The 21,815-nt window shown below is 44.3% G+C and overlaps 2 protein-coding genes across 2 annotated transcripts; one reads left to right on the forward strand and one right to left on the reverse strand.

Moving 5' to 3' along the window:
* The first annotated feature begins 704 nt into the window (after positions 1 to 704).
* Positions 705 to 10,878, forward strand: LOC117640613. Its single transcript, XM_034377235.1, has 8 exons — positions 705 to 881; positions 1,820 to 1,895; positions 6,629 to 6,786; positions 6,964 to 7,093; positions 7,430 to 7,580; positions 8,193 to 8,359; positions 9,038 to 9,259; positions 10,070 to 10,878. Exons 1-8 carry the CDS (start codon positions 787 to 789, stop codon positions 10,298 to 10,300), a joined length of 1,230 nt encoding a protein of 409 aa, XP_034233126.1. The 5' UTR covers positions 705 to 786; the 3' UTR covers positions 10,301 to 10,878.
* A 7,202-nt stretch (positions 10,879 to 18,080) lies between these two features.
* Positions 18,081 to 21,685, reverse strand: LOC117640089 (protein SCAI). Its single transcript, XM_034376321.1, has 15 exons — positions 21,510 to 21,685; positions 20,778 to 20,873; positions 20,609 to 20,695; positions 20,418 to 20,516; positions 20,231 to 20,327; positions 19,981 to 20,138; positions 19,788 to 19,881; positions 19,579 to 19,698; positions 19,350 to 19,494; positions 19,193 to 19,279; positions 18,996 to 19,086; positions 18,751 to 18,905; positions 18,504 to 18,674; positions 18,313 to 18,413; positions 18,081 to 18,227 (listed from the first exon to the last, which is right to left on the reverse strand). Exons 1-15 carry the CDS (start codon positions 21,623 to 21,625, stop codon positions 18,081 to 18,083), a joined length of 1,764 nt encoding a protein of 587 aa, XP_034232212.1. The 5' UTR covers positions 21,626 to 21,685.
* Between the last annotated feature and the right edge of the window lie 130 nt (positions 21,686 to 21,815).

Below are 21,815 nucleotides of genomic sequence, written 5' to 3' on the forward strand. Positions count from 1 at the left end.
CCTAGACCGGCGCTTGGGCAATGATAAGAAGCGAACCGTCTCCCCTCTCTCTCTCTCTCTCTCTCCCTCTCCCCTTTTTTTTTTTTTTTACCCCCCCTTTCTCCCTTTCTGCCCCCTCCCCTCCCTTCCCGCACACACCACACACACACACACACACACACGTGCTTGGTGACAAGAATCTCGCACGAATGTGATAGGAAATTATGCTATAAACAGATAAGAAGTTTGATAAACAAGTTTACTCTTACCCAGAAATAGAGTGGCAGGGCGCGGCGCACACAGACTAACATAACAGGAACCTACACCTTTGCAAAAAAATAAAATGGGGGAATGACGTCTTGTTATCACACATCAGTTGAGCGAGGCGGCCCGATAGAGGGTTTAATTGAGGTGCCACATGGAGTCTAGAGATAAGGCGCGTGTGTTGCGCAATGTTGAAGGCTGTGCCCACTAAGTCGTGTGTGAACCTTGTGATTTTGTGGTGGACAGCAAAAGAAACATACTTCTCGTTTTCCAAGGACTCCCCTCCCACCTAAGGTCATATGGAAGATAGGTCGGCGCAACCGAGATGCATGCTGGGAGACCGGGCAAGCCGGCAGGCAGGCTGGCAGGCAGGTAGGCGGTCCTCCGCTGCACCCGGCGACGGATTCGGGAGGGATTAGCTGCCCGGTCTCCCAGCATGCATCTCGGTTGCACCTCCATATGACCTTACTCCCACCCATTCACCTCCTGCGAGCGTGCCAAGAGTGGTGTGTCGCGCCTCTCTCAATCAGTGTGGTGCCGACCATGGCCGTGAACGGAGCGGCGGCCCTGGCCGTCCCAGAGAGCGTGGACAAGGCGTTGCGGCACATCGCCCAGGCGCGTGGCTGGAAAAATCCTAAGTGAGTAGTCAATACACTGCCAACCTGAAGGCAAGAAGATTTGTGAATACTTCTGTGTTTCAAGGGAAAAAGTGAATTCTTGCTTGAAGAAATTATATGTCTATTGCAGCAGTTGCGCTTTCAACAACAGTGCAACACGCTAAATGTTTATGTACAGTAGTGCACGTGGTGCAGCATGATTTTAAACCTGGGTTACGTTAACTGTGCTCAAATTTGCATACATTTATGCATTGTTACGCACAATATTACGCAATTTTCCACATATGAAGAAATTTGTGCAAGTTACACGGTCAAAATTCTACAAATACCTGTAGTGCGCACTCAAAAGAGTTTCGGGCGTGAAATTGGCTTTTCATTTCAGAAACTCTATTTGTATTGCAATAATGGTGCGCTTCCAGCAATGAGCAAAAGTAATCATATTTGTAAAAGTTTTATGTAAATTGTGTTGCACTGACGTCTTTTATCACTTCGACGACCTTTACCACTCCTGAATTATATTGATTTCATCAAAATGTACGCAATTCATTCTATTTAAATGAAATTGTTTCTTGAAATAGCCGTATTTGAGAAAATGTAAGGGGTTCGCATTTCGGTTCTTTTATCGCCTTTATGTAGGCAACTTTTCACATTCGAAGTGACAGAGATGACTTGACAACCGCGTGTTATTCTTAGCTCTCGTCGATTAGATGCAAAGTGCTTGTATTTACAGTGCTCTTGAAACTCAGCAATGCAAGAGTACGTTTGTTCTCCAGAAAGGCACCGATGCACATTTGGGCTATCGTAACATGCTGCTTCTTAATGTAATCGTTGATGCTAGGCAGCTCTCGTGCACGACTTTTCCATGTTACGGTGTCAACAAGCAGCAGGCTCTGAAAAAATTCCACGTTAGATGGGCACTGAAGCCGGGTCGTTCTCATTAATTCTGCTTGGCGGCACAGGTTTCACATCGAGCAGGGGTCAAACGACGGTGATGGATATCTGAGCGTGCTGTTCCGCATTGTCATACAGAACGAGGTAAGATGGCAGTGGGAGTTGCTATAATTGCTGAGCAGAGCCTATTCCGGTTGGAAGCCTGTATCTCCATCATCATATTCCCCCCCTTTGCCCGTCATCGGGCCGCTTGTGCATGAACTCGCGGCCTGTAGTGCACTACGTGTGACCCCCCCCCCTCCCTTTCCTAGAATTGTTTACTGAAACCGAAAATGTAGGTTTGCACATTATTTTTCTCGCTTAATGTTGAAAGTCACTCGAGAATTAACCTACCTCAAAGTACCGACTCTCCATCCGTTTCTGTACGAAATTGTCAAGTGTTCCCAAAACCCCAAAAAAAAGGAAAATTTTTTTTTTTAAAAGGTTTTTCCCTTTTTTTTTCCCCCCCCTTTTTTAAATTCTTTTTTGGTTTAAAAAAGGTTTCCCCTTTAAATTTTTTTGGCCCCCTTTTAAAAACCGGGAATTTTCCCGGTTTTAAAATTTTAAAACCCTTTGAAAATTTAAAGGGCCCCCGGGGGGGGGAAAAAAAATTTTTCCCCTTTTTTTTTTTTGGGGGGGGGAAAAAAAAAAACCCCAAAAAAAAGGGGGGGCCCCTTTTTGGGGGGAAAAAAAATTTTTTTTTTTTCCCCCGGGGGGGAATTTTTGGTTTTTCCCCCAAATTTTCCCCTTTCCCCAAAAAACCAAAAAAAAAAAAACCCAAAAATTTTTTTAAACCAAAAAAAAAAAAAAGGGGGGGGGAAAAAAAAAACGTTTAAAAGGGGCCCAAAGGGGGGGGGGCCCCCCCCCAAGGGGGAAAAAAAGGGAAAAAAAGGGGGGGGAAAAAAAAAAAAAAAAAAAAAAAAAAAAAAAAAAAGGGGGGGAAAATTTTTTTTAAAAAAAAAGGGGGGGGCCAAAAAACCCCCAAAAAACCAAGGGAGGGGCCCCCCCCGGGGGAAAAAAAGGAATTTTAAAAAAAAGGGCCCCAAAAATTTTTAAAAAAAAGGGGGCCCTTTTAATTTCCCTTAAAAAGGGCCCCTTTTTGGGGAAAACCCCCCGGGGGGCCCCCCCAAAAAAAAAAATTTTTTAAAAAAGGGCCAAAAAGGGGAAAAAAATTTTTTTAAAAAAATTTTTTTTCCCAAAAAGGAAAAAAAAGGGGGTTTTTTTTTTTGGGGGGGTGGGAACCAAGGGCCCCCCCTTTTTTTTTTTAAAATTTTTAAAAAAACCCCCCCCAAAACCCCCCCCCAAAGGGGGGGGGGGCCCCCCCCCCCCCCTTTTTTCCCAAAAAAACCCCCCCCCCCGGGGGGCCCCCCCCAAAAACCCCCAAACCCCCCCCGGGGGGGGGGGGGGTTTTTTTGGGGGGGAAAAAGGGGGGAAGGGGGGGGCCCCGGGGGGAGGGCCCCTTTTGGGGGCCCCCCCGGGGGGGGGGGGGAAGGGGGGGGGCCCCCCCTTGGGGCCCCCCCCCCGGGGGGCAAAGGGGGGGTTTGGGGGGGGGAAAAGGGGGGTTTTTTGGGGGGGCCCCCTTTCTTTTCCCAAAACCCCGGGGGGGGGGGGGTTTTTTCCCCCCCCCCCGGGGGGTTTTTTTCCCCTTTTTTTCCCCCTTTTTCCCCCCCGGGCCCCCCGGGGCCTTTTCCCCCCTTTTTTGGGAAGGGGCCGGTTTTTTTCCCCCCCGGGAAAAAATCCCCCGCCCTTTTCCCCTTTTTTTGGGGTTTTGGGGGGGGAAAAGGGGGGGAAAAAAAAACCCCCGGGGGGAAAATTTGGGGGGGGGGAAAAAAAGGGGCCCTTTTGGGGGGGGGGGGGGGGGGGTTTTTTTTTTTTTTTCCCCCCCTTTTTTGGGGGGGGGTTTAAAGGGGGGAAAAAAAGGTTTTTTTGGGGAAAAAAAAAAGGGCCCCGGGGGGGTTTGGAAACCCCCGGGGGGGGGGGGGAAAAAACCCCTTTTTTTTGGGGGGGGGCCCCCGGGCCCCAAATATTTTCCCCCCCCCCCCCCTTTTAAAAGGGGGGAAGGGGCCCCCCGGGGGGGGGGGGGGCCCCCCGGGGGGGGGGGGTTTTTCCCAAAAAAACCCCCCGGGGGGACCCCCCGGGGGCCCCCCCCAAAGGGGGGGGGCCCCAAAAATTTTTGGGGGGGGAAAAAATTTCCCCCCGGGCCCCCCCCCCCGGGCCCCCCCCCCCTTTTTGGGGGGGTTTTTTTGGGCCCCCGGGGGGGGGGGCCCTTTCCCGGGGGGCCCCCCCCCCCGGGGCCGGGGGGGGGGGCCCCCCCCCCGGGGCCCCCCAAAAAAAGGGGGGGGGGGATTTGGGGGGGGCCCCGGGTTTAAAAAAGGTTTTCCCCCCCCCGGGGGGGGGGGGGGGGGGGGGGCCCCCCCCCCAGAGGGGGGGAAAAAGGGGGGGGGGAAAAGGGGGGGGAAAAAAAAAAAAAGGAAAAGGGGGAAAAAGGGGGGAAAAAAGGGGGGGGGGGGAGGGAAATTTTTTTCGGGCCGGGGCCCGGGGGGGGGAAAAAAAAAACCCCGGGAAAAAAAAAGGTTTTTTTTGGGGGGGGGGTTTTTTGGGCCCCGGGGGGTTTTAACCCCCAAAAACCCCCCCCGCCTTTAAAAACCCCCCGGGGTTGGGGGCCCCCCCCGGGGCTTTTCCGGGGGGTTTTTTTTTTCAAAATTGGGCCCCAAAAATTTTTTGGGGGGGGGAAACCCCGGGGGCCCCCCCCCCTTCCCCCCCCTTTTCCCCGGGGGTTTTCGTGGGGGGGGCCCCCGGCCCCCGGGGTTTTCCCCCCCCCAAAAATTCCCCCCGGGGGGGCCCCCGGGGGGGGAAAGGCCCCCCCTTGGGGGTTTTTAAAAGGGGGGGGGCCCCCCCCCCCCCCCCCTTTTTTTTTTTTAAAAAAGGGGGGGGCCCCCCCAAAAAAAAGGGGGGCCCCCCCGGGGGGCCCCTTTTCCCCCAAAAAGGGGTTTTAAAAAAAACCCCCCCGGGGTTTTTGGATTTCCCCGGAAAGGTTCCCCGGGGGGGAAACCCCCGGGGGCCCCAAAAAAAACCCCGAAGGGGGAAAAAACCCAAGGGGGGGTTTGGGGGGGGGAAAAAAAAAGGGGGGAAAAAGGGCCCCCGGGGCCCCCAAAAAACCCCCCCCCCCCCCGGGGGGGTTTTTCGCTCCCCAAAACCCCGGGGAAATTTTAAACCCCAAACCCAAAACCCCCCTTTTAAAAACCCCGGGGGGCCCCCCTTTTTTTTTAAAAAAAAAAAGGGCCCCTTCCAAAAGAAAGAATGAGTAAAGATAAGCGGAAAAATTGGAAAGTTTGAATTTGAAGTGCGGAGCTTTCATCTCGCTTCGCTCGCAACATGGAACAGGCTTGGTGCACAAGTAATTGCCGATTCGGTCTAAGTCACAGCCTTGAAACTAATAGGAATATAGAATAGTATTGGTGGTTTGATGCGGACCTGGGTAGCTGGTTCTGCTATCGGGAAATTGTTTTAGTCTTTCATAAGAAACCTCTTCAACTAAACGCCAGTCTAAATTTGAATGGCCCATGGCTTGGGGTTTGCTTCGCTCGCAAAGTATCTGAGTTTCTCTTTGCTTTTTAGATTAAAAACTTTGGACTCTTGTTAAAATTGAGCCTCGATTTTGAGAAAGTATGAAGCTTGCGGCTCGCTACGCTCGCCGGCAATAACTACATCCATCCTTTAACCCATAAACAAGGTAGGTTTACGCCAGACCGCGTCTTGTCGTAACAGGCTTCGCGATGTCTCGCTGCCTGTTCCTCCAATCCACGCCTGGCGTACCTCCCTTTGGGCCCTGCGGCGCTAGCCTGCCTGCGGCAGGCAATGGCTTGTCCATTGTCGGTTTTTTTTTAACTTTTTGAATGCTGGGGTGCTCCGCCCCCCAGACCCCCCTACATTCTAAATAGAGTTGTTTTATCTACAGATAACACGACCTTGACCCTTGTCACTTTTTAACTTGTTAAGGCTGGGGGGCTCCGCCCTCCAGAGCCCCCTTTCTCCTAGCCAGAAGTGATCTATCTGCAGAAAGCTCGATTTTTCGCCGTTTTTTAGGTGTTTTTCGGCTATAAAAACTGAACCAGTTGAGCTAGGATGGTGAAATTTCGCGTGTGCCGAGCCAAGGACATACCCAAGAAGTGTGCAAAGTCTCACTGAGATCGGCCGAGCCGTTCAGGAGGAGTAGTGCGGACACACAGACACACAGACAGACAGACACACAGACAGACAGACAAAACTTTTCAACCCCACTGAAGTAACAGGCTTCGCTATCGCTCAGCCAACAAACCCGTAGGGTTACTTATTAGAAACCTTTCTAGATCTAATAAAACGCCACTCCTAATTTTGAAACATCAGTGGCTTGTGGCTCGCTCTGCTCTGTTGTTTTCACATAAAAACCTTAAAAAAGAACAAAAATTCAGACCAAATTTAAACAAGGTCGGTAGCTTGCGTCTCGCTTTGCTCGCCGCAAACCACGCGACTTGTATAGTTCAAAACCTGCTATCCACTCACACTTCGATTAAGAGTATTCAAATGCGTACTTTGCTGCGGGAATGGCCCACTATACTATTTTAACGGTCAATGCGGCGGAACGTCTCAATATCGGCGATCATGCCCCTGTATGTAGGCAACCTGTGATACACATCTGCCAAAAGTGCCCCCCCTAAACGGAAATCCTGGATCCGCGCCTGCTGTTTACAGAATTTTCCGTACCTTTTTGCCACAGTGCTACAACGCTAGAGCCCTCATTTATCATGCAAGAGCTAATACTTATCGGCGTGATTATTTATTTTTTGTTTTGTGACCAGAATGACTCACTTTGCCTCATGTGCAAGGCAACGTTGGCGTCCATGGAAAAGTCAAATTTCATTGAGTGTGTCTTCAAATCAGAGATCTTCGCCTACAACAGACTGCTTCCTGCCTTGGAAGAGGTAGCACACCTCAAGAACCCTCTGCCATGGCCTAGGTTGGTACCATGAACACAAAACAGAAGATGACGTCGGTTCCGAAAAGTGATGTTGCACGTTTAAGCGAACACATTGCTGAAACGTGTTTGCCCCAGCAGAATGGAACTTTTTGGGCTTCAGGGACATAAAAGGGATAATTTTTTCACGCAATGTACTTTAAATTTTCCGCTGTGCAGGGGATACCCCACGGGCTCACGCTCACAGTCACCTTGTGTCGTGATGGAGGACATGCGACCGCAGGGCTTTGGCATCTCCGAGCGAGGCACCACACTGGATGAGAAGCGGTGCCGATTGCTTGTAACACAGGTAATGGGGGGTAACTGGGTGAATGGTCAAATAAGAAAAGTACTCTAGATTCCAAAATATGAATAAAAGAGCAAAACTTGAGAAAACTCAAGTTTCGTTAAATTCACGTTTGTCTTTTTACTATCTTTGTTCATAAACCAGTGCTGTTTAGAAGGGCATTAAATTTTTTCAGCACATTAAATAACATTAACATTTGCAAAAAAAAAATTCACATTGCGTCACATGACGTTATGGCCAGCGCTTATTTTAAAGCGAGACTCCGAAAACTTCCATTCGTACTATTCCATTCATCCTTAGACACGGTTTTTGAGCATTTGAAATTTGAACACGTTCCAGCTCGCGCGGTTCCACGGGGCAGGCATGGTGTTGGACAAGCAACGCCCCGACCTCATGGCTGAACTAAAGAAGATCGTGGATGAACCCGTCTGGCTGGAGGAGTTGAAAAAAGTTTGGAGGCCGTTCTTGAAGGCTACCGTCAACACTCCCGGTGAGATTTGCCACAATGCCTGAACCTGAAGGGTGAGAATCGCGACCAAGCGAGAAATATTTCTCAACGTTTTGTGGTGAAAATCACAATTCTCACCAAATTTTGGCATGAATTGTTTATGCAAGTCATGTAACAAGTTAAGAATTTCTCACCACTTCATGGCGAGAATTCTGATTCTCACCGCTACTGAGGCGAGAACTTCGATTCTCACCTTTGAGCTCAGTGTACTGAAAATACGTGTACTTCACACGTTTGGTGTTTGGCTACATCATCAAACCCAGAGTTCTCCAGGTTTTGTTTTTCGGTGTCTTCACTTGTATCGCGAGTGAAATACTTAGTCCCCTAATAGAAACAATTGGAGTGCCGCACAGCTTCGCAACTCTATTAAGAATGTCAGTGGCTCTATCCTGTTTAAGGTCCGGGAGCGTTGGAAATCTATGAAGAGGATGCCTTCACTTTAGAATTAAAGTTTGAAATTTAGCCGTAAGAGTAACATACTGTTAAATGGATTTGGAATTAAATAAGTCACGGAGCCTTGCACAAGGGAAAGTCAAGTTTTGGCACAGGCACATGTCCTGAATTCAAGAAATCTAAACCGTTATTTCATTACAGACCTGATAAAAGACAGATTTCCGGCTTCTGTGATTGAAAAATTGCACAACATTTGCAACACGTACACCGAAGACTTTTTCGACTACCTTCTACCGGACCCGGAGGGAGGCAACACCGTTGTTCACGGAGACTGCCACGTAAACAACATCCTTTTCCAGACGAATGAGGTACGTGGTTTCTTGTACTCAATTGGACGATTGAAACCTTAAGAAGTATTTGGAGCATATATCAGGTACAACACAACATGTTAGTTTGTTAGGAAGAAATAGTTTGTAAATTAAGAAGCTTTTTCTTTGTAAGCTTATGCATGCTCTAAATATTTTGTTAGAACATGCTTGCAAGCTACATTTCTTTCAAAGGCCTAGAAAAGTTTGTGAAGTTTTGGGTATTGTGAAACGAGAGGGGATGAACTCTTAAGCCTTGAAGCAATTTTCGAAAGTGCCAATAATTATGCAGAATTCAAGCGAACGCCGAACCCCGGCTTGTAAGATACGTACACTGAAATTCCAAACGCTATGAGTATTGCACGTATGGTGCAATGCGTCGACATATCGCACCATACGTGCAATGCCTCAGACATATTGCACCTTACGTGCAATGCATCCCGAAAATGCCCTATGCTAATGCATGGGAATGGGAGGCATTGCACTTCATGTGCAATGCTTTTGCATTGCACCAATTGACGCTATACTCATAGCGTTTGGATTCTCAGTGTAACAGGAGTAAAACCTGCATCAGCTCCTGGAGTGTGCCTTTTTTCCACTTTTGATGAATTTTGTTGAGTTTGCAGCCTCAACCGAAGCCTCAACGCACACATCAAAATTCGACACGGTCGTCTGTTCCAGGTCGGAGAGGCAGAGGGCTGCTGCCTGATCGACTTCCAGGTCGTTCGGTACGCCTGGCCCGCCCCGGACCTCGCCATCATCCTGCTCACCACGACGGAGAAGAAACTGCGGGACGAGCACTGGGGGTCGCTGATGCGGCAGTACCACGACGAACTGCAGAGCACTCTGAGGGCGGGCGGCATCGAGGACCCCGACTCCGTCTACCCCTGGCACATGTTCCAGGTATGCACCGTCAACGGGGGTGACTTAAGATACCTGGGTATATTTCGAACAGGCCTGTCCTAGGGGTCTGCCACTGACTGTCACAATGAGTTTCAGTGTAGTGAGTTTCCCACTGAATTTAGCCATGCCTCAGGTCAAGTCTTTGCCTACTTACAGGCGTTTGTCTAACAAACTGCCTACATTGAGGCGTTTCTGAGGAAAAATCTTAGCGAGGGTAGACTGGCTACGTACTACAATGAGTGCAAGGCACGGCGTGGCAGACCGCTTGGGGCTCTCTATCGGCCTTCCCAGAAATCCAAGAACGCCAAACAGCTGTCCGAAGTTTATCTGTGGTCGGGGGAACCTCCGACGGGAGTGGCGTACTCAGCTTTTTATGCAGGCTGATAGGGAGGCCTGTCCTTCACCTTAGTGATCCCTCAATAGGTTCGAGTGCACATTCCAGACATGCACCAGGCAGGTTGGAGTGCACATGCCAGGCATGCTCTAGGCTGGCGTGTACTTGCCAGCAGGGATCCTTTACTTACCTCAAAAGGGCATCATAACGTTATCGTACGAGTTAAAGTTATAACCCTTAACTTCTGAATTGTTTTTAAAAGGATAAGTTATTTTTCTTGTGTCTCGAATTTGTGTGGAGATACTTTTGGAAGTACTTGCAAAAGCCCGTACCCTTAACCTTTGACGAACATGGTCTGAAGAAGTTACGTTATGAAAGCAGTGTTAGTTAAATGTTAAGCTAAGGATCCCTGCTTGCCACGCACGCTCCAAGCCGCCTGCATCATACCGGTAAAAATGTTGGGTTTCTTTGCGCAGAAACACATGCAGCGTGCGTCTCGGATGGCCATCGGCTTGGTCGCCTCCTTCGTCCACGTCTTCACCGACACCTCCGCCATCAAGGACATCCAGAACACCCTGGCGGACGTGACCAACAACGGCGAGGCGAAGAACAGCGAAGTCGGCGTCTACAAAATCAAAGATTCGCCCGAAGTGAGACGCCGCTTCGGCGACGCGGTGCAGAGCCTGGTGGACTGGGGCTGGCTGTAAAAGACTGGGCGCTCAACTTTCTACATGCCAAGTGTAGATGCTCACTTTTCCACGAGATCTCACACAACTTTGAGCATGCGTTTTTATTTTTGCGTACACATTTGTATGCAGAATCGCACAAATAGGCCCTTTCAGTCTTCGCTGAGTGAAGACCACAAATAATCATAAGGCCAGGAACGTTACAGGTTCCTGTCTTTTTGATTACGCTTGTTCTTCATTCGGCGACGACTGAGAGGGTCCATTTGTGCGATTGCTGCGTATAAACTCACACGGAAAGTACGTTGGCGCAAAATTGTGAGAGATCTCGTTCAAAAATTGTACTAGGGACGTGTGCAGTCATAATACCGACCGATTTCTCAGGGTTGAACGATTCAAAAGTATCACTCTGAGAAATTTATTCGTGTAACAAAGTGGTCAAAAGGTTACTGAGGACCTTTCCTCCATATATTACGAACTTGCCTGTGATTTCATAATAGTAGGGTAATTGTTCATATCGCGAAGAAGAAAGCTGAATAGGAATTTGGGAGTGTGATTGCCAACCGGAAATAAAATGCCCAGCTGTGATACAGTCTCATTTACGCGACCTGTCATTCATTCTCTACCCCGAGACCTTCGCCGGGCCACGACTGTCGGCGACACATGACACGCTTCCATCAACACGAAAAAAAATAGATAAGTTGTGAAAAATTCCATTAGATTTGGGACATTCAAAACCAATTGAAAGATTTCTCCGGCGTAGAAATTTTGCAAACAGACACTCCTATCGATACACTAAAGGTGATCCCACAATGGGTCGGTCGGTCGCAGACGGTCGGTCGGACGGTCGATCGGCAATAACGCTGTGGAGGCTTATGTGTCTCGGTGGCTCCGGGCGCAGAGGCAGCGGCCGCCTCGAATGAGGACTTGGATTCGAATCCCAATGACAAACTTATTTTCTTTAGCTGGCCTGGGTTCGGCTCCCAGGAGTGAATCTTTTCCTAAGTTTACTTCTTACATCCGGTACCATCACTCTAAGATTGATCGCACAGCATCTCAGTGGCTGGTTGGCTGATTTCGTAGAGGTGTCAACTGGCGGGAGGAAGTCCTGGGTTCGACTCCCAGGTGGGTGAATCTTTTTCCTCAGGTTACTTCTCAAATCCGGTACCATCACTCTAAGATAGATCGCGTTGCTTCTCAGTGGCTGGATGGTCGATATGGTAGAGGTGTCGGCCGGTGGGAGGAAGAACTGGGTTCGATTCCCAGTTGAGTGAATCTTTTCCTCAGTTTACTTCTCAACCCCGGTACCATCACTCTAAGATAGATCGCGTTGCTTCTCAGTGGCTGGATGGTCGATATGGTAGAGGTGTCGGCCGGTGGGAGGAAGAACTGGGTTCGATTCCCAGTTGAGTGAATCTTTTCCTCAGTTTACTTCTCAACCCCGGTACCATCACTCTAAGATAGGACGTGTCGGACAGGTGTGTTGTCGTAGCTCAGGTGGCAGAGCGATGGGCCGTGGAGGCTGGTTGGAGGCCATGCGGCAGCACATGTTTCCCGTTGGACCTGGTTCGCTACCAGCCAGGTCAGGTTACTAACCCTTTATGATTGCCCCTACTCCCCTCTCCTTCTGGGAGGGGGGGTAGGGGGGGTGGGAGCCGACGGCGGGAACTCTTTTGCATCCTAGAGGTGATATACAGAGAGCAGCGCCACCAAGATAGACCACCCATTTGCCACGCTGACGGAGGCTGACGGCAGGAACTCTCTTTTGCACTCTTTAAAAGCCAAAATTGTTTGGAAGATCTGGCCTTTAATTCAGTGTATGAGCCGCGCCGTCAAGGTAGGCCACCCATCTGACACGCTGCTGCAAAAGCAGCACCGCGGCGGAAAACATAAGCCATACTCTTGGCCGGGATTTGAACCCGAGTGCTTCTCTCTACGACCGACACCTCAGCCCCCTGAGCCACCGAGGCTCTCCTTAATGTGAACCAGTCTGAACTTGGGCTAATTGTACCGCATTCATGCAGTCAACTGAGAAAAATGTTTCGGCACCCGGGATTCGAATCAAAGTCTCTCAGCGCGAACACCTCCTCTGCGCTCCCAGCCACCGAGACGATGAAAATTCGCTCGCCAATCTTGGAAGTAATGGTAAGTTACCGGATTCGAGGTTCAACAGAGGAAAACATTTCTATACCTGGGATTTGAACCGAACTCCTGCGCCACCAAATCACCCGGTGTGTCTCCGCCCAAACTCAGACCCATGGTTACCTGATTCTTCAGGTTCGTGAAGTGAGGTGAACTGAGAGTTTGGGAACCAAACTCATGAAAAGATTTGGGCGACGCTCTTGCCGACCAAAGCCACCGGTTAGTGATGTTCCATGTGACCGTTCGACCGACCGTGTGCGACGGACCGACCCGTTGTGGGATCACCTTAAGAGCTCAGTTCATGTGCTGATAAAATTTAGTGGATTATTTCTCTCACATTTGTCTTCATTCTTGCGCACGCGAAATTTTCTATACAAATTGATCGCTGAAATCGCGCCAACAGGCGCGAGATTTCAAATGACTTTGAACTCAAACCAAGCATGCGCTGAAATGAGAAGGACTACGTACAAAAATCGTGCAAAGGCCTAGGGTTGTGTACGATCCCAAAGCAACCACCTCGCAACCACCTTGACCTCAAACACTGAATCTACCGTGAAAGAAACGTGCATCAACGAAGAATCTACGAGTGTCAGAGAATTTTGAGGGTCAGCCTCTCTCATCACTGTATTCCAGGCAAGCCCGAACTGCGCAAAGAATCGACAGGTGGACAGGCGGTTGAAAGGCCACCTTGGACACTAACACGTAGCCCACGATGCGGCACGTTGGCTGTCCAGTGCACTGCAGTCTTCACGATGGCGGCGCTGTGGCTGTTTGCGCTTCTTTGCAGTGGCCCCTCCATCTCCGCGGCCCCAGCCAAGTGGACCAACTCTTTCGCCGTCCGTTCTCAACTGACCCTCTCAACGACGCGCACTAACAATCTTCGATCTTGACCGATTACGTTCCGTGCCGCAGGGACCGTTCATCGCTGTTCACGGTCGCCAGTGGATGGACTGCCCCGGTGAAAACAGCTGTGGGTGATGGGTTGCCTACCTGTCCGGCGCATGCTCTAATGATGATTCCACGAGTAGACCGTGCTTTGCAATGATCCTGCTCAGCTCTGAAATTGAGACGGGGGTGGAATCCTTTGGGATGAATGACCTCAGCAACTTCATCACTTTGATCAATAGTATATTTAATTATAATACTGATATAATGTCATAATTTACAGAATATCACAAGGGTATCGATAGCACGGCATGCGATTATTTTCATCACAATTGATGCCGAAATAATATTAGACGTGGACTTCATCTGCCATGACTGGGGTACAAACCCTCCAGTCGGTGCAGCAAAAATATACTTTTTTTACCAGCATGGGGACAAACAACTTTAAGGGTGTGAACTAATGCAATGTTCAGGGCTGCAACTGTCTTCGTGCACATACAAAAGAAACAAATACTAGAAGAGGCAAATTAGTGTTTTGTATTACAATGTAACTCAAGGAACTACTTAAAGAAATTAGATGTATAATCAAACAAATTCAATGACTAGATTAGTACAATATCCTCACTTTCCTTTGCCTCATTTTTTTTTTCGTGGTTTACATTGTTAATCCAACTCAATTTCATTTGAAAATTTTAGTAAATATTCAGCGATGCTCTTAATATCCCAATCTGCCTCACATCTCTGAACAAATATTGAATGTGTACGTGTACATGACACTAAGGGCAACTAAAGGGGGAAAAAACAATACTGAACCTATTCTTTTCTAGAGCTACCGCCTATGAGGGTAGAATTCTTCTCTGGCATCTGGGATTCTTAAACATTAAAAAGTCAGAAATAAATCTTAGCTGTGTCCATTTTGAAAACGCCATGGGGCAAAAGCGTTTTGGACAGATTAAGCTCTGGCAAATAAAACTTAAGTCGTTAAGTAAAATAGGAGTACTCTAATAGCTGATTATTTAAAGTATCACATCTGTCTGGTTAAAAAACCTGAACATTGATGGGACGGTCCAACAAACAACCTCTCCTGACAATAAAATTCAATCAAAAGTGCCACTGCCACTGGCATACTTGGCATTAAAAATACTTGCACATAGCCCAATCTCCAATACATACATGAAAGCAATCTCAGATCAGAATCATAAAAAATAATTAAGCAAGCAACTAATACTTGAACTTCTTTCCTTAGCAATCATGCTAAAGTTTTTTAAAAAATAATTCACACAAAGGCAACAAATCTAAATGCAAGATGATGATTTGGATTTAAAAAAAAACTAAACATCAAAGTAGGACGACACACAATCACACAATGGAATTTCAACTTTCTCAAACCCTTTTCAGGGACAGACTTTCAATCTAAAACACAAGCAGTAACATAAATTGCAACAAAGCATGGTAGTACTGTACGTGTATTTTCTTGCAATTAACATTATGAAAACTCAGATGTTCTGAGTCACAACATTAAGAAGTTACTCACACACACAATCATTGAAAGGAAATAAATATTAAATAAATACATACAAATACACTTTTTAAAAAAAGGACAAGATCCAAACCTCTGGAAAAAAAGGTTTTAAAAGAAAGCTAGCTTTGGAAGGTACAATTGTAGGAGGATACCAACCTATTAAATATTATAAAAGTTTCCTTTTTCATAAACATTGTTCATCAACAATAACTTTAAGCTAGATGCATTGAGAAGAATATATCAAGTCATGCTCAGCAAAGGTGCTATGGCACACTTACTAGATTGACTAGAATCAATTAGAGAGTTAATGGCAAAGCGGTTCAACTACTACCTTGTTGTCGCAAAGTACTCGATTCACACAGTACCCTTTCCCAGATCAAAGCTCCATGTTTTAACATGCAACCCTGTTCAATAAGCTACAAATTCAGAAAAAAATAAACTTTTGCAACATTTTTAAAATATATAAGGCTGTCAAGTTACAAGTTATTTTCTACCCATCAAAACGGAACCACACGATGTCAGGTGTTGATATCATTTGACATGAAGAAGAAAACGGACAAGAGTGCCTTCACAGTGGTATCAACTTCTGGGACATCGAGATCAATATGCTTGTCAAAAGCAATAATTTTTGTCCCTCATTCTGCAGCAGACACAAAATAAGGCTGGAATTTGAATTATTTTCACTATACTCGGTTACAACAAATAACTTTTTTAAATAATGCTCTTGTTAGTGAAGAAAACAAGTTTACAAAAGAAAAGAAATTGTTTCACGACGAGTGCCAGCTATACAAACCAACTAAAAGGAAAATGTCAGATGATCATCAACATGAACAGTAGAATATGTAAACTATCAAGAAAAGTTTGAAATAAAACGAGTAATCAGATAACACTATGTATAAGGTTATTAGCATAAAACGATACTTTACCCGAAGTTATTGTTTAGTTTCCAGTCATACCAATAAAGGCATATACATTCCTTAACATATCTTGTATTCTCTTCTTTAGGAGATTAAAAATTAATCTAATGTAACTTTGCCAATTCTCAGGAGAAAACGGCCATTAAAATTACTCAAAAAGATAAAAAGTAGACAATCCGTAAAAAGAAGCCACTGCTTACTACACTACAGTCTGATAGGATGTAGTATAAAAGCACATGTGGATTGCTATACAAGACATAACAGTGTAAACAGTTTGAGCTCTGCTTTGATCTTTCTAGGAAAAGATAAACGTTAAGGATCCATTTAAAATATTAAACAAACAGTGCCCGCCTCATTGCACATAAAAAGCTTCTATGTAACTTTTTACATTGCTGTTTAAAGAAATAAAGCAAAACTGTGCTTGCTTCTAAGTTGATTTCTTACATCTGTTAAAATTTAATTCCTAATTTTGGCAAATGACCAAAGGCAAGATTGCTTTCAGTGAGTGCAAAACAAAATCTAAAATGAAACAAATTATGTCAATACATGGAAAATGGAAGATGATTTATCACAAAAATAATTTATCTTTTACGTGTCCTCAACATGGAAATACTGATGATTTGACTTTAGCTCTTACACCCTCTAATAAACCAAAGCTATAGATAGCAATAAGTGCACAATACCAGAGGATGGGGAACATTATCTGAGAAATATTACAGCATAGTACTTAAGATAGAGCTTATCAGAGGATACTGCAACTGAATGTCCATTGATGTTTATAAATGACATGGGACGTGTTACAAACCAAACACAGTGGAGACAGTTCTTAAATTTTCATGTAACACTTCCTCTTCCGAGCAGGCAAAATATTCGGTGCACATGACAAACATGTAAATAGCACATTAAAAAACAAATGTGCTTCAGAAAAAGTTTCCAGGCTTAATATCATATTACAATGACAGAGTTTCAAAATATACAAAATTCAACTATATAGAAGTGAAGTGCACTTCTATGGTGCATACTCAATTCTACACCTGCACAGGCTAATGGAAAACATAAGAATAGAAAGCGTCCATTTCTCACTATTTTGAATCACTTACACACAAGGTACATTACCATTGAAAAAGACCAAATTCAAGCACAGTTGAGAATGATTCGATTCAACAGCCGAATTCTGTCAAAGATCCTGAGATTAAAAAATATTGAATCAAATGTCCAGATATCAACTGAGCAACGATTTCTCATTGATGTTTGAACTTGTTGGCATACATACCATAACATAATTATAAGAAACAAGTAGCCCAAAAGAAAATTATCATACTGCATTCAATCAAAGTAAATTCTACCTAAATTGGTTCTCATTTCAGAATAATCATCACGGTATTTTCATGAATTAAAATGGAATGTCAAGTATTCTTAGTGAAGTTTGATTACATGCAAGGGCTTCAGGGAGCTTCAGGATGGATGAGTCAGTGCTTCAATTTGAGCAAACATAAAACTGAAATGAAAATTCAAACTGCAACAGAAGAGGGGGCAACATTTTGCCAATACTATAATACTTCTTAAAAAAAATAGATATTTCCTCCACTTGAACAACTAGCATACACAAATGACAAATGATTAGTGCTATGCACTGCTTCAATTCCAACCTTTGCAAAGAAATCCAAGGATTTCTTGCTACCTACATGCTTTTTTAAGATATACAATACAAATGAAATAGAGGACTAGCATGATTAAAAGATGACATTGCCATTCACTAGGAAACGTTTTTCAAAATTAGGAAGAATCCTACTGCATTGAACCATACTACAAAATAATCATAGGTAATTATTATTATTGTTATCAGTAAACTGGGTACTGCGGTAACACTGTATTAAAATTGTACAAAAGGTAAGGTGACTCAAAAGTTACTCTGTCTCCAATCAGTGCTTAACCATATGATCACTACATCACGCAAAAGTCTACAATTCTTCAACTTTGATTTTCTGTTTTCACAGTGGTTTCCTCAGTGTCGCAGACATTGTTTTGGTCCCAGCCAGAAATTAAATTTGAAACATTGAATAAATCAGTACTATTGAATAAATAAATACACATGCATTCAAAAGTAAACAAAGCAATTTAAATACCAACTCACAAATCAGGACTAATTTGAAGTTAACTACCAGTATTGGTCAAAGCATGAGCCGCTTCCAACAAGGTGGACAAATATGTTACTTTGAGACACAACATGTCAGTGCCCCACTGAAATATTTCTGACTGGGTTATGTTAAAACAAAGACTGACTTGACATGGTTACTAGTTAAAATTACTTTAACACTGAAGTCTGGCGGAATAATCCTCAGTCAGTCCCTTGACTAGTGTCCATAAAATGGTTGCGCACATCAAGGTGAGCTGCTAAATCATAGACAAGATGTGTCAGTGAAGGATGATCCAACAAGTCTCCCTCAGGCAATGGAGGCTGACAACGAGGACGAAGAGAAGAGGCCTGGGCACAGGTACAATAGATCACAAATCATGTTAACATAAACACATTTAGGTGAAAACATAGCATAATTTGAAGAAATAATTACCTTAAAAGAGCGATGGAGATGTAACACCACATCACAAAAGACATAACGAAGGAGAAGAAGTCTAAGAAAATCATCGCCAAAGAACTGTAGATAGGCTGGATCTGGAATCAGTCGGAGAAATGTAAGATTACCTTCAAACGAATTAAAGCAATGGAATAAAATAGATCAAGAAATCAAAATGGACGACATACCTATTCTACTATGTGAAAATAGTCTACTAGCTTCAGTAACAAATCGATCTATGAATGACTGACAGCGCTCCCATTGATGTATGGGAATGGTTGGAACACTACAAATGTAGCAAAAGGCAGTCAATGGTGAGTGCAAGAATAATGTGAACAGGCTGCCATTATGATGATGATCTGGAAAACAAATCATTCTTGTTAAAAATCAGAGAACTATAAGTTAAGTTGCAAGCTTCTAGAATAGTGATGTTACCTTGAAACTTCATAGGCAACTCCTGAGGTGACATTAGAATGACCAGTGGCTGATTAAAATACTGGGGAATATGCTGGAAGGCAAAACTGTTGTCTGAATCCACTATGACAAAGAATGGCTTTCTAGTGAATGGGTACAGATCACCAGGGTACATGCTGGAGAAAGAATAAAATAATTAGAAAGTGTTAAATAAAATTTTATAAAAGTACAGATGCAGACATAAGCTGTTTAGACTAGCATCATACCAATGCATTTCCTTCAGCTGTAAAGTTTTTTTGGAATGGATTATATCTTCTTTTTTGCAGCTTGTTTGGACTCCTCCCAGGTCATAACCATCTGAAAATGGAACGTAAAGCAAGTCAAATGTCATATAAAAAGAACAAGGAAAAGAAAGAGGCCAACAAGAATGTTGTTGATCGTGTGACAAAAATAATATACTAACAATCTTGAGGATGTTTTGTAGTAGGGAAGCAGCCATCAGCAGACAAATAAAGCAGCATTGCACCATTTAAGGGTAATTCTTTGAACCCTGCAAAGTCAAATTTAAAATTAGAGTCTGTTTTCACCCACCGATAAGAATGCATAGAAAATATAATTACCTGATGACAGGAACATTATAACTTGGCTAAATGTAGGTTTATAAAGTAAATATTTATGTGGATTTTCTCTTCTGAGTGGTCTGCCAGTCATTGTAGAACCATCTCCATTTTCATGAGGCATCTTACCTGGCATTGAATACTTGTCCTAAAATTAAGAATCAAAGTAATTTATTCGAGCATAACAGACTTGAATAAAACTTGCTTCACTAAGGACTGATTATAAACTTACAAAACTTGATCTGCCGGGGGCAGGCGATGAATCATAAATATGATTGAACTCATCCTGAGGTTCTCTTTCTAGGGTCTGAAGCATTCTGAACATATCCATTGTTAATTCACTAAATTTTACCTAAAAAAAATAAATTTTAAAAAAAATATATGAGGACAAAGACAGTCTGAACTAATGAATGAACCAGACAGTTGAAACAGAATTGCTACCTGATCGTTACAATTTCCTATTATTATAATTTCCTGAAGCACAAGATTCATCATAGTGGTCTTCTCACATGGAGGGGTGGTCAAAGGTCCTAGCCTGTGAATACAAAAGGTAGAGAGACATCCACAAACTAAAATATACAAGCAGAGGATGAAGAGTAAACTGAAGAGAAAATACAAATCAAAATATTAATACCTGTGTGACAGTACAACTGTGTTTGAGTCTGCATGGATAACATTTACAATACCATCAGCCTTGATGAAAGATTTGATTTCCTCTAAAACCAATGACCATTCTAATTGATCATCAGGCTCATATGTACTTGTGTAGTCTACTATTTGTTTATCCAGCTCCTGTTTGAAGCAAGATAGTCAAAGAGTAAAAACCAGCTGTTAAAACAGGAAAGGAACTAGGAACAACCTAATCTGTACAAATGAACACTTACCAGCACAAGTTCCCTCACAAGTTTCATCCTCTTCAGAAGCAGACAGACCACAATGAAACGAGCATAGTACCTCAGCTTCTTCACCATTAGGTCAGGCCTACAAAAGAACAAAGATATGTAAGCGAACGAGCCAAGGAACGAGCCCTGGTTATATTAGTTTTTGATGAGCCATAAATGGGAAATGTACCTGTTTTCTTTGGCAGCTCTAGAATAATACTGCCTGCCACGAATAGCAGCATAAAAAGAATATGCCTCATTCAAATAATTTGTCTCACTTGTTCTTAGGCTGGAAAAAAGGAAGAACAAAGTGTGTTTTCATTAGAAAAAACAATACATGACACAAATTAACATAATTATCCTGATCCGCATGTGACTTACTAGTAATGGTAGTAGAGCTGACCAATTTTTGATGCTATTTCTCCTATTTGCCATCTTTTCAATCCATATTTTGCATCTAAAACTTGCCTGCACAACAAATTTATTTATTTAGTTCAAAGTACAAAGGACGGATGTCTAGAAAAGGAAATTTTCTTTGAATGAGTCTTACCGGTGTTGCTGTTGGAATTTCCATAACTTCGTATAGATATCGAATGTTCTTCCAAAGTAGGATTGCCATTGCTTGTGACCATGTTGAGGTAGATCTCTGCACCAGAAAGACAACTCTATGTAGTTCTGATATACTGAGTACAGTATTAGGAAAAAATATTACATAGGTGTTTCTTCAGTAAAAAGATTTGAGAAAAATTATTGTTATTCCAATGTTGCAGGAAAACGGATGAGCGAACTCTTTTTTTGGACATACAATGTTGCGATTCCTACAAATTAAGAATCTAATGCAATATTCTTTCAATTTGAAGGTTAGGGGTTGTATCATCATCTTATTGGCTTATTAACTTATGGTATTAAGCCAATGAAAAAATACTCAAGACCCACCCGAAGTGGGAATAAATGTTGATGAACCAATATAATACACTGCAGTGACGTATGAAAGCAAACAGGGGTCCCAATTTAGTGGCAGAGTTAATAGTGAAAGACGAGGTTAAGGGTGGCTAGAGTTTGAGACCGAAACAGTCCAATCACGTAGTGCCGCATGAAAATATTTTAAAATCACACAACACTCTGGCCGAGGCACTGTCAAGGTCTTTCTTATTTTCGGATAAGTTGCTGTAACTGTCAAGCGAAGTTGTGATATAAAAGGAAGGGATTCTTGTCAGAGACATTTCCCGAGCTAGCAGACAATCCACTACCGAGGGGTTGTGGGGGTAAATCAGCAACTTACCTCAACCCATTGAATAGTTGTTTAGACTTTTCTAAAAGGTGCATAAACTCAATAACTACTTTTCTTTCATGTTCATCCATGCCAGCGTATATGCTCGCGCCTGCCATGACTACCATATCTACGACACTGCCACTGCAGGGGTGCAGGGTGGTGCAGGGGATGGGGGCGGGCTGTGTGGGTGGCCCTCCCTCTGGTCCCTCCCCCTTTGCGCATCCAAACACTAAACCAGTTTTGTGTTTGATGAGAAATTGCGCGCTCGGTCAACCCGTGAGTCAACTCTAGAAAAATCATCCAACGTACCCACAC

The sequence above is a fragment of the Thrips palmi genome, unplaced genomic scaffold (assembly GCF_012932325.1).
Source record: "Thrips palmi isolate BJ-2018 unplaced genomic scaffold, TpBJ-2018v1 HiC_scaffold_12, whole genome shotgun sequence".
In the NCBI taxonomy this organism is placed as follows: domain Eukaryota; kingdom Metazoa; phylum Arthropoda; class Insecta; order Thysanoptera; family Thripidae; genus Thrips; species Thrips palmi.

Coding starts and splice junctions, on each gene's coding strand:
- LOC117640613 (XM_034377235.1), top strand. CDS start 787: ATGGCCGTGAACGGAGCGGCGGCCCTGGCCGTCCCAGAGAGCGTGGAC. Junction 882..1,819: donor CGTGGCTGGAAAAATCCTAA/GTGAGTAGTCAA, acceptor TTGGCGGCACAG/GTTTCACATCGAGCAGGGGT. Junction 9,260..10,069: donor ACCCCTGGCACATGTTCCAG/GTATGCACCGTC, acceptor TTCTTTGCGCAG/AAACACATGCAGCGTGCGTC.
- LOC117640089 (XM_034376321.1), bottom strand. CDS start 21,625: ATGGTAGTCATGGCAGGCGCGAGCATATACGCTGGCATGGATGAACAT. Junction 20,874..21,509: donor CAACTATTCAATGGGTTGAG/GTAAGTTGCTGA, acceptor TTTCTGGTGCAG/AGATCTACCTCAACATGGTC. Junction 18,228..18,312: donor ATCTCCATCGCTCTTTTAAG/GTAATTATTTCT, acceptor ACCTGTGCCCAG/GCCTCTTCTCTTCGTCCTCG.